This window comes from Solanum pennellii, chromosome 10 (genome assembly GCF_001406875.1).
Source record: "Solanum pennellii chromosome 10, SPENNV200".
In the NCBI taxonomy this organism is placed as follows: domain Eukaryota; kingdom Viridiplantae; phylum Streptophyta; class Magnoliopsida; order Solanales; family Solanaceae; genus Solanum; species Solanum pennellii.
Genome location: NC_028646.1, coordinates 66,919,167 through 66,931,543, shown reverse-complemented (window position 1 = coordinate 66,931,543; position 12,377 = coordinate 66,919,167). Strand labels below are relative to the sequence as shown.

Here is a 12,377-nt window from a genome sequence, read left to right as displayed (position 1 = left end):
TTATAGGAAAAATTAGTAAAGTAATCATAATTTCTAACTTAATTAGTAAAAATATCTATATTTTAAAATATTTAATCAAAATGTCAAAATGTCAATATTTTAAAAATAATTTGTAAATACTATTATTTGTCTTTCCTTTTATTTCTCAAGACAGTACAACATTAAATATATTCACTATCCATTTAGACTTTTTCTAGACTTTAATACCATTAAATTTATTTCCATCTTTAAAATTTTCAATTTTTTTTCTCTTTTACCATTTTCACCATTATTGTCTCTCATTGTTGAAGGAGAACTAATTATTCAAGTTCATATCAATTTGTTCAGATCTATCGATTAATTCAAGAAATCTCTCAATACATAAAGATATTTTCGTAATCATCTTTTATTTTGCGAGATTTCATAAGATTTTATTTTCGAAATAAAAATTATGTTGAATTGTGAATTGTATGTATTACAATTTTTTCGTCATTTTTTTCGATTTTTATATGAGTTTGTTAACATACTCATCAAATTTTTATGCATTTCAGAATTTGTGTTTGAAACACTATTTTTATGATTTTATTTTCATATTTGAGATTTAGTAGATTGTAATTTGTAGTAAGCCACATAAGCATTCATACAAAATATATTGTTTGATTTTTTTTTATATATATTCATATTTAATAATTTCGAATTTTGCTTATAGGGTTATTAATTCACAAATAAATACAAATTCAGATTTGAATTTGGTGAAAAGAATTGGAAAAGAGAAACATAGCAGACGAAGAAGAAAGAGAGAGTTAAAGAAGAAGGTTGCGAAATTGTATTCATATCAGAATAATATTCATATTAATTTTTATTTGTCAATTATTTTTCTTTTACCCATCATTTGTATTTTTATTAAGAATATTGTATTTCTTTTTTATTTGTAGTCATTCAAATACGCATCTTATATGAATTTGTATTTCTTAAGCATAAATGTATCATATTTTTTAACAGTCAATTTATATTTTTTTAGAATATTGTATTCGGATTATATCATTTTCACTATGTATGCTATCTCATATGAATTTGTATTTCTTAAACATATATGTATCTTGTTTTTCAACAGTTAATTTGTATTTTTTTTAGAATATTGTATATTGATTATATTATTTTACTACGTATGCTATATGTTTTCCAGAATCTTGTATTCTTATTTCTTTCATAGTCAATTTCTTTTTATTTTTTTAGAATATTATATCCTTCCTCAACAAATTTATTATTTTCACCAAGTATGCTATTTCCCCCCAAAAAACTTGTACCCTTTCATAAATCATATTCATACATCTTGAGATACGTGTATATATATGGTAATCAAGTAATGCAATTTTGATCACCGAAATACAATTTGTAGTTTGAAAGAAAAAAAATTAATTTTAATTTGAATGGTAAAGTGAGCACATAAAATGTAAAAAATATTGATATACAATTAAAATGAAAACATAACAAAGGAAAGTTGATCTCATAGAATGACAAAGGAGTTTTTTTTTAAAATTGTTAATGATGAGAATTTTAAGTGATATGTTCCTTCTCTAAAAACTATTATCTCACTTTTTCATCATACTACTTTTTTGTATTTTATATATTATTATATAATATTCTAAATAAAAACTAGAATAAATAGAAATACGAATAAAATACATATTGAAACAAAAACGAAATACAAAATTTTTGAAGAAACAAATAAATACACATGAAAAAAATATATAAATACAAATATATTTCTTAAATAACTATAAATTTATTTGACATACCTATTGGAATGACTAATAAAAAAAAGATTAAGATTATGGAGAAAAAAAAAAGAACAAAGTTTGAGTTTTATTTGAAAATGTAACTGAAGAAAATTAAGTGATCTTTACTTTTTTTTTGAAATATTCTCTTCCTTGATTTTTTATTAAATAATTATTCTTTAAATAAAAACAAATAATAAAAGCATAAATAAGATACATAACAAATTAAAATTTTGACATTCTTACTAAATATTGAAAGTGTTGCTAATAAGCCCTCTTAAATGTTAAAATATTGACATTTTGAAAAATTTCCCATTAGTACTCCCTCCGTCGACTTCTATTAGTATGTTACGCTTTTTGAAACTCAATTTAACTAACTTTCAAAGTTAAATTAGGTCATATTAGTTTGATATTTAAACAAAAAAATTAGTTATTCAAAAAATATATGAAAAGTAATATAAATTGCAATTTTTTGCATAGCAATATAATTAAAAAATATATCTTAAAATGTTAGTCAAAATTCTTATAGTTTGATTTAAAAAATGGAATATTAGTTAATAAAGAAACTATATTAAAGTATCATTTGTCATTTACATATCCAAAGTTTTGATTGTCTAATTGATGAAGTAATTGTGAATTGATAGGAAATGTTGAACAGGAAAAGGACGGTCAAATTAATCTCTTATATATAGACAAAAAAGGATTATATTTTTCCTTTATACTCTTACAAAAGAGTTATAGTTATTTTTGATCGTATTTTTCTAACATATTTATTCTCGTCATTCGACTTTGAACATATATTTATTCTTGAATATTCAAGTATCATATAAGCTCTTTTCTTATCCTACATATATAGCTTTCAATAGTATGATTGAGTAAAATATTAAATAGAAAGTAAATTTTAATTGTGATAAAATAATATATGTGTAGACACCACATAAAATGATAAAAGTGGGATAGTTAGACTTAACATTTAAAAATAATAAATATAGTGATAAAAATAAATATATTAAAAAGGTATAACGAAAGATAAATATAGCCATTTTTAAAAGTACATTACATGACCCTTTTCTTTTAAGTAAATATCTATAGCTTTTGACATGTTCAATATTTTCTTTTAATTCTTAAATCTTATATCCACTATTTAACCGTCATCACCTAAATTGAATGGAGGAAGTATATTATATCATCATAATTTGTTTGGTGCATGAATTAATGCGAAAGTATGCAACACAAAAATCAAGAAGAATTAAGAAAATATTTTCTTAAGAGGTGTAAAAAAATAAGTACTCTATTTTAATTGAGTCAGTATACACTTGAATTAGCATGGCTTTGTTTTCATTAGTTAAAACCATGGATCATGGTGACAGCCATGCAAATCCCAGGTCTCATGGTTGATACTTACAATTAAAACGTAAGAAGAGGACAGAAACTTGGTCACTTCTACTTGTGACCAAGGCTGCCATAATATATATATATATATATGTTGATGATGTACATGATAGAGTTTGAATACAAATAGAAAAGAGCTATCCTAATCAATAAAGGATGTTGAGTTTACATAGAAGACTTATTGTCATCTAACACCCTCCGGCAAGCACATGTCGGGTTTGGAGACAGTGAGCTTGGATCGTAGATGAGCAAAACGAGGGGAGCTTAGAGCTTTAGTGAACACATCAGCAGTTTGATCAGTGGAAGGAATGTACTTAACACAAAGCTGGCCACGAGCAACCTTTTCGCGAACAAAGTGATAATCAATTTCAATATGCTTCGACCTTTGATGAAAGACAGGATTGGCAGTGAGATAAATGGCACTGATGTTATCACAGAATATCACAGGAGGACAAGGACAAGGCAATCGGAGTTCCTTGAGCAAACTAGCTATCCAAGATACTTCTGATGCGGCAAATGCAATGGCACGATATTCAGCTTCAGTGCTGGACCGAGCTACTACCTTTTGCTTCCGTGAGGACCAACTGATTAGATTAGGACCATAATATACAGCAAAGCCATGATGAGAACGACGATCATCAGGATCAGCAGCCCACCCTGCATCACAGTAGACATGTATAGTAGATGAAGTGGATGGAGTGATGGAGATACCATGCGTAAGGGAGCCTTTGAGATAGCGAAGGATTCGTTTTACGGCTTTCCAATGATCTAATGTAGGATTCTGCATGTATTGGCAAACACGACTAACTGAGAAGGAGATCTCTGGTCGCGTAATGGTCGCATACTGAAGAGCACCAACAATGCTTCTAAATAATGATGGATCATCAAAGGTTTCACCATGTTTGGACAACTGAAATGTGGTGTCCGCTGGAGAAGGAGAAGGCTTGCAATCTGTCATTCTTGTTCGAGTGAGTAAATCTCGAATGTAGCTAGTTTGAGAGAGATGCATTCCAGATCCGACACGACTAACTTCAATACCCAAGAAAAATGAGAGATTACCAAGGTCTTTTAAAGAGAACTCAAGATCAAGAGATTGGGTGAATGAGGATATATAAGAGGGATCACTACCCGTTATGATGATGTCGTCCACATAAACTAAGAGGTAGGTAGTGGAGGAAGGAGTATGACGGACAAACAAGGATGAGTCAGAGTAACAACAAGTATAACCATGCGATAGGAGAAATGTTTTGAGCTTGAGAAACCAGGCGCGAGGAGCTTGCTTTAGTCCATATAACGCTTTCGACAAGCGACACACAAAATGTGGGTGAGACTTGTCAATAAAGCCTGGTGGTTGAGACATGTAAACAACCTCCGTAAGGTCACCATTAAGGAATGCATTGTTAACGTCTAATTGCTTAAGAGCCCAACCTTTAGTCACTGCATAAGATAAAACAAGTCTGATGGTTGAAGGTTTGACAACTGGGCTGAATGTATCATGAAAATCCACCCCCTCTTCTTGATGAAAACCTTTGGCAACTAAGCGAGCTTTGTACCTTTCGATTGAACCATCTGCTCGTCGCTTAATACGGTATACCCATTTGCAACCCACCACATTTGCAGTGGGAGGGCAGGGAACAAGTGTCCAAGTGCAGTTACGACGCAATGCTTGATATTCAGCTTCCATGGCGCACAACCACTCAGGAGAGGATGCAGCTTGCTTATAGGTTTTTGGTTCACTTGCTATAACGGATGAAACTGGGGTAGGATGGCAAGATACAACAAGTGTTTTAGGCTTGAGGGAATTTGTTTGAGCTCGTGTGGTCATAGGATGATTGGAAGAAGTAGCAGGCCGGAAATATGTGGGAGCATTCTGATTTGTGCTTGAAGCCGAGGACGCGACGGTGGGCGTACATGTATTGTGTGGTGGAGATATTGTGGTGGATGAATGAGGTACTGGTAGGACTCGAGTGGATAGGGAGGATGAGGAAGGGGAATCTGCCAGTGAATGGAGTAAAGGTGAGGCAGCAGATGTGGGAAACGCATTGGAAATTGATTGTAGAGAAGTTAAGGATGAGGGTGGTGAGTTGTCACTGGAGCAAGAAGAAAACTTGTTGTAATGAGGATAGGGAAATCTATCTTCATCGAACGTCACATGACGAGCAATGTACATCCTATTGGTGGGGGGATAATGACATAGATAACCTTTATGCTTCGAACTATAACCCAAGAAGACACACGGAAGAGAGCGAAAATCAATTTTATGATGATTGTAAGGACGTAGAAAAGGGTAGCATAGACACCCAAATTTTCGAAGAAGTTGGTAGTCCGGTGGATGATGATATAGAGCTTGATAGGGTGATTTAAAGGATAATATAGGAGTGATGGTGCGGTTATGTAGGTATGTGGCGGTAGAAAAAGCATGCTCCCAGTATTGATATGGAAGACATGCGTGAGCAAGTAAAGTTAGTCCTTTCTCCACAATGGTGCGGTTACGTCTTTCTGGAGCCCCATTTTGTTCATGAGTGTGAGGACAAGAGAGACGATGAGTTATGCCGATGGATTGGGCATATGAAGACACATTACGATACTCCCCACCCCAATCAGTTTGCAAAGTTTTGATGTTTCTGCCAAATTGTGTGGAAACCATCTTATGAAAGTATTTAAAAACATCAAATACTTGTGATTTTGTTGACAAGAAAAATATCCAAACAAATTTAGTAGAATCATCAAGAAACTGAACAAAATACTTGTTTCCATTAATAGAAAGATGCGGAGAAGGCCCCCAAACATCAGAATACACCAAATCGAAAGGGAATAAACTACGACTAGAGGAAGATGCTAACGGGAGCCTATGACTTTTTCCTAATTGACAAGATCCACAAACTGCAGGCATTTTGTTGGAAGTCACTGGAAGATTAAAACTAGAGACTAAACGACGTAAAAGTTGCTCATGGGGATGACCAAGGCGTTCATGCCACGCTTGGAGTGATGCTCGAGATATGACAAAGGCGCGAGGAGTTGAGGATGAGATAACAGGAAGCCCACCACCATCGAAACGATATAAACCATCATCAATTGACCCGCGGAGTAGTATTTTTCCCTGAGGATCCTTCACAAAACAACATGAGGGATGAAATTCCATAAAGACATTATTATCTTTAGTAAATTGAGAAACACTCAGTAAACTCTTGGTGATGGAAGGAACATGAAGAATTTTATTAAGATGAAGAGGTCGAGTAGCACAAGAAAGCTTAGAGGAGCCGATGTGATTAATAGAGAGTTTTTGGCCATTACCTACAGCAAGCTGATCCTCACCATTATAGTCTGTGTGAATAGATAGTTGAGACAAGTCTGACGTAACATGATTGGTAGCACCTGAGTCCGCAAACCATGAATTATCAATAATAGCCGAAGGAGACATCATAGAATTAGTCGAGGGAGTAACCATATTGGCTTGTGGACGGTTAGAGGATCGGGTTGGTGGGTAGGTATCCATGTTGTTGCGGTTGTAGCAATTACGAGCATGGTGGTTGGGTTTCTCACATATTTGACAGATTATGCGAGGTGATGATCTATTAGAGGAACGAGGGGGGTTGGTATTGGTCGGGCGAGTGGAGGATTTTTGAGAGGTGGTGACACTTTGTTGATTAGGATATCCAGTGATGGGGGAGCGGTTGGAGTATTGACGAGATATGGCATTGGCTTGAAGTTGGAAGGATTTGGTTTCCTCAGCCAGTTTCTCCTCTTCTTGGAGAAGTAAACCAAGAAGTGAGTCAGTGGTGAGGTTATCAAGGTGAGGGTTAATGGCAGAGCGAAAAGGTCCATAGGAAGAGTCTAGTCCGAACAAAATAGCACTCATAAGTTCTTCGTCTGTTATGGGACGGGCAGCAAGGGCTAGACTATGGGATATAGTTCGTTTCTTGTCAACATAGTCCATAATGGTTGAAGAACCCTTAGTGGTGGTTTGGAGTTGGTGGCGAAGTTGCATGACGCGAGCTCGGGATTGAGATTGATAAAGGTTGGAAAGATATGACCAAGCTTCATGAGTGGTACGAATGTGCATTATGTAAGGTATGATAGAATGGCTCATGGTAGTTTTGAGCCAAAGAAGAAGGATTTTGTCCCGCTTCTTCCAAGCCGTGAAGGCTGGATTTGTTGTGGATGCAGAGGTGCCCTGAGTAGTGGTTAAGATAGTGGCGGATGGAGCATTAGTTCCATCAAGATGACCCTCCAAATCAAAGGCTTCAAAGGCAGAATATACGGTAGATTGCCAAAGGTAATAATTTTCGCGATCAAGTTTTATCGGAAGGCCGGGAAGGGCAATTGTTTGGGAGTTGGAGTCAGTTATGGAGAGATGTGTGGAAGAGGATGAATGTGGCTGAACGGCAGCGGCGATGGACTGGTTGGAGTTGTCCATGGTGGCGGAAAGAAAAAAAAAATTGGCTCTTTGATACCAAATTAAAACGTAAGAAGAGGACAGAAACTTGGTCACTTCTACTTGTGACCAAGGCTGCCATAATATATATATATATATATGTTGATGATGTACATGATAGAGTTTGAATACAAATAGAAAAGAGCTATCCTAATCAATAAAGGATGTTGAGTTTACATAGAAGACTTATTGTCATCTAACACTTACAAATAGGGAAATATTGATAACAACAACACTCTGTCAAATAAGATATTTGATCTCCCATATTCTCTATTATTGGATAATATTTGATTTACATATTTTAACATTTGGTGTATTTGTTTTAAAAAATCATTCCTCTACTCCCCCACATCAATTGTCTTTCCATATTACTTACTTAGTTTCCAAATACTTGACCTTTTTTTCTTTAAATAGATTGTTTCGAAAGAGAGGTAAATGAAATTTACTCTGTCTTAATTTATGTGAAAAGATTTAATATTTTTTTTCTTATTTTATATTAACAAAATTTTTAATTTTTTTTATTATTCAAAATAATTAAACTGTTCAGAGTTTAAGATGAGTTTGAAATATTTTGCATATTTGCTCTTTTATTTAATGAGAATTTATATTTTTAGGAGATAAATTGTACAATTTAAGAAGTTATATTTATGATTTCACAAAGGATAATAACGAAAAACATGATTTAAATTATGTTCTTGCATGTTGTTCTTAATGAGTGTGCATTACCTCACAAATTCAGTTAATATAGAACAGAGGGAGTATTAATTTATAGTGTAATTTGATTAAATTATCCTTATTTACTATTTCATTTTAATTTAATACTCCATTCTTCAAAAACATTTCTCACATTTCGCTTTTTGAGAGTCAGAATAATTTTTAAAGTTAAATTAGATTAGATTAATTCGATATTCTAAAATTAAAATTTAGATACTCAAAAATTATATAAAAAATATTATAAAATGCAATATTTTTCATCTCAATATGATTAAAAAAATATCCTTATATATTAATCAAAATTCATGTTATTATTCAACTCTACGAAAAGAAAACCATAAAAAAAATCCTTTTTCACCACATTTATTGAATAAAGATAAATAAAGCTGAATTATTTCGATCATTTTTTTCTATCACAATAATTATTTATGAACCAACTATTTATAAAAAGTACCATAACTAAAATCTTCTCGAATAAGTTTCAAGTGGTGCGAATACCTTTCGATAATAATACGTTACTAAAATTATTTAGTAAATCATAAAAGGCCTACTATTTAATTAGGATCTACCACATTCTTACATGTACTAGTAGAAATACCATATTTTAGAACAAATTAACAAAATTAATTAATAAAAAATGAAGCCTCTAATAAAATTGACCAAGAGATCTTCTTTGTTGCTATATACACGTAGACATAATTTTCTTATATTATAATACATTGGAGGTTGGAGAGTGTAGTATTTATAACCCCATATCCATGCACATAATTTCAAGGAAAATAATTAAAAAGCTTAAGCTAAATACTTGCAACTAACTTTGTTTTTGTCCCAAATATGGGTTCCAATAATAATGTTGTTTTTAGTGATGAAGAAAATCAGTTTTCTTGTGGAACTAATAAAGTTCAACCTTGCTCTTCTACACCAAAAAGGTGTGTCAAATTAATTTCTTCTTTCATTTATTATATCATTTTTCCTATATTTTGTCTTAATTAATTATGTATTTAGCAGGAGTATTATTGATGATGAGGGAAAGAAGTCAAATTTTCTCTCATTCTCTAAAAGGCTGGGCGTTTCTGACTTCTTTTCTTTGGATGTTAGTATTACATTTTGATTTCATCAATAAATGCTTTTAGAATAAATAAATCGATCTTCGTCAGTACATATAAATTAAACGTTTCTTTTTTCTTATATAGGTATGGAGAGCGTCAATTGGAGAACTCTTAGGCACAGCGGTTCTTGTTTTCATGTTGGATACAATAGTAATCTCTACCTTAGAAAGTGACACCAAAATGCCAAATTTGATTTTGTCAATTCTTGCAGCAGTTATAATCACAATCCTACTCTTGGCGGTTGTTCCAGTGTCTAGAGGCCACATGAATCCAATTATTTCCTTCTCAGCCGCGCTCGTCGGAATTATATCCATGTCAAGAGCCATAATTTACATAATGGCACAATGTGTTGGTGCAATTTTAGGTGCACTAGCTCTCAAAGCAGTGATTAGTTCATCAATTGAAGACACTTTCTCACTCGGTGGTTGTACTGTCACAATAATTGCACCGGGCCCAAATGGGCCTGTTATTGTGGGCCTAGAGACGGCCCAAGCCTTATGGCTAGAGATATTTTGTACATTTGTTTTTCTCTTTGCTTCAATTTGGATGGCTTATGATCACAGGCAAGCTAAGGCTCTTGGACATGTCACTGTCTTGTCGATTGTTGGTGTAGTGTTAGGTCTTCTAGTGTTTATCTCGACCACGGTGACCGCCAAAAAGGGCTACGCCGGGGCAGGGATGAACCCGGCTAGGTGTTTCGGGCCCGCTATCGTTAGAGGAGGTCACCTTTGGGATGGACATTGGATCTTTTGGGTTGGGCCTATTATTGGTTGTGTAGCCTTCTATGTATACACAAAAATCATTCCAACAAAGCATTTCAATGCAGAATATGGATACAAGCATGATTTTGTTGGAGTTGTTAAGGCTTTGTTTGGATCGAATGTATAAAGGCCCAAATGCAATAATGGGCCTATGCTCTTGTATTTAGCTTTATAGCCCGGACTCAATAATGGGCCTAGCCAGTATCCACTCGATGTAATTTATGAAAATTTAATTTTATCAAATTACGTTTCAATAAGTTTTCTCTCTCTTTCTGCCATAGGGTAAAGAACAGAAATCAAATATTTTTAAGGCAAAATTATCATTTGTCCTTTATAAGTTATAATTACAGTAATCCCTCAAACTGATACAATAATATAAGCGATGATACATTAATTTGATGTGTGAGATACATTAATCGTTAAGTAAGATACATGATAAACTAATCTGATGCGCAAGATACATTAATTTGATGTGTGAAAATGAGAGATTTTGGGGATTTGTAAAACTAATAGGGAATAATGGTAAAAAGAGAACTTAAAGGTGAGATTTCTGTCATTTTTTTCTAGAAAAATTAATACTATTAGTTAGTGAAGAAACTAAATTATCAGTTTTCATTTACATATTCAAGTTATTTGGCTAATTGACTAATTAATTGTTAATTGATGTAAAATGGGAAAAGACGTCTCAATCTTCAAATCTCAACTAGGCAGTAATAACCTATTTTAACTGTATGACAATTTAGAGTGCATATTCAACAAAATGAATAAAATTGGCTAAGAGATCCCTATATATACGTAGACGTAACTTTCTTTCTTTTCTTGTATTTTAGCAACAACAAAAGATAGGTTAGGCAGTGGTAGTTGGGAAGTAATATTTATAACCCCATATCCATGCACAATATTTCAGGGAAAATGCATTAATAAATACTTAGCAACTATCTTAGTTTTCTCCTAAAAAATGGGTTCCAACAATAATATTTTTTTAGGTGATGAAGAAAGCCAGCTTTCTGCTGGTAATACTAATAGAGTTCAACCTTACTCTTCCACACCAAAAAAGTATGTGTGAAATTAATTTCTTTAATTTTGTCAGATTGATTTATCAGATGCTCACTAAACTAACATTTATTACCTCACTCCTGTTACTAGGAACACTATTGATGACGAGGGAAAGAAGCAAAACTTTCTCTCACTCTCTCAAAGGCTTGGCGTTCCTGACTTTTTTTCTTTGAATGTTAGTAAATATATTTTGATTTCAAACACTAATTAATTGACCATATTTGTCGGTGCCAAAAAAATTGAACTTCTTTTGATATAGGTATGGCGAGCGTCGATGGGCGAACTCCTAGGCTCAGCGGTACTTGTTTTCATGGTGGATACTATAGTGATCTCTACTTCCGAGAGTGACACTGAAATGCCAAATTTGATCATGTCGATTCTCATAGCAATTGTGCTCATAATTCTACTACTTGCGGTTGTTCCAGTGTCCGGAGGCCATCTCAACCCGGTTATCTCCTTCTCAGCCGCGCTAGTCGGAATTATATCTATGTCAAGAGCCATAATTTACATTATGGCTCAATGTCTTGGTGCAGTTTTAGGTGCACTAGCTCTCAAAGCGGTGGTTAGTCCAACAATTGAAGACACTTTCTCACTTGGTGGTTGCACTATCACAATAATTGCACCGGGCCCAAATGGGCCTGTAACTTTGGGCCTAGAGACGGCCCAAGCCTTGTGGCTTGAGATTTTTTGTACGTTTGTTTTACTCTTTGCTTCAATTTGGATGGCTTATGATCATAGACAAGCTAAGGCTCTTGGCCTTGTCACTGTCTTGACCATTGTTGGTTTGGTATTAGGCCTTCTAGTGTTTATCTCAACCACGGTCACCACGAAAAGGGGCTACGCCGGGGTAGGGATGAACCCGGCAAGGTGTTTGGGACCCGCGATCGTTAGAGGAGGTCACCTTTGGGATGGACATTGGATCTTTTGGATTGGGCCTACTATTAGTTGTCTGGCCTTTTATGTGTACACAAAGATTATTCCACCAAAACATTTCCATGCAGAATATGGATACAAACATGATTTTGTTGGAGTTGTTAAGGCTTTGTTTGAGTCCAATGTGTAAAGGCCCAGATGTAATAATGGGCCTATGGTGATTGTATTTAGTTCGTAAACTTACATAAATATACTATAATAAAAAAATATTTACTATTTA

At 33.7% G+C, this 12,377-nt stretch overlaps 2 protein-coding genes across 2 annotated transcripts; both read left to right on the top strand.

The window, feature by feature from the left end:
- The first annotated feature begins 9,132 nt into the window (after window positions 1–9,132).
- Window positions 9,133–10,295, top strand: LOC107001942 (aquaporin AQPAn.G-like). Its single transcript, XM_015199893.1, has 3 exons — window positions 9,133–9,227; window positions 9,307–9,391; window positions 9,492–10,295. The coding sequence occupies exons 1-3, from the start codon at window positions 9,133–9,135 to the stop codon at window positions 10,293–10,295; spliced, it is 984 nt and encodes a 327-aa protein (XP_015055379.1).
- An 805-nt stretch (window positions 10,296–11,100) lies between these two features.
- LOC107001864 (probable aquaporin TIP3-1) lies at window positions 11,101–12,377 on the top strand. Its single transcript, XM_015199823.2, has 3 exons — window positions 11,101–11,224; window positions 11,315–11,399; window positions 11,484–12,377. The coding sequence occupies exons 1-3, from the start codon at window positions 11,127–11,129 to the stop codon at window positions 12,285–12,287; spliced, it is 987 nt and encodes a 328-aa protein (XP_015055309.1). The 5' UTR covers window positions 11,101–11,126; the 3' UTR covers window positions 12,288–12,377.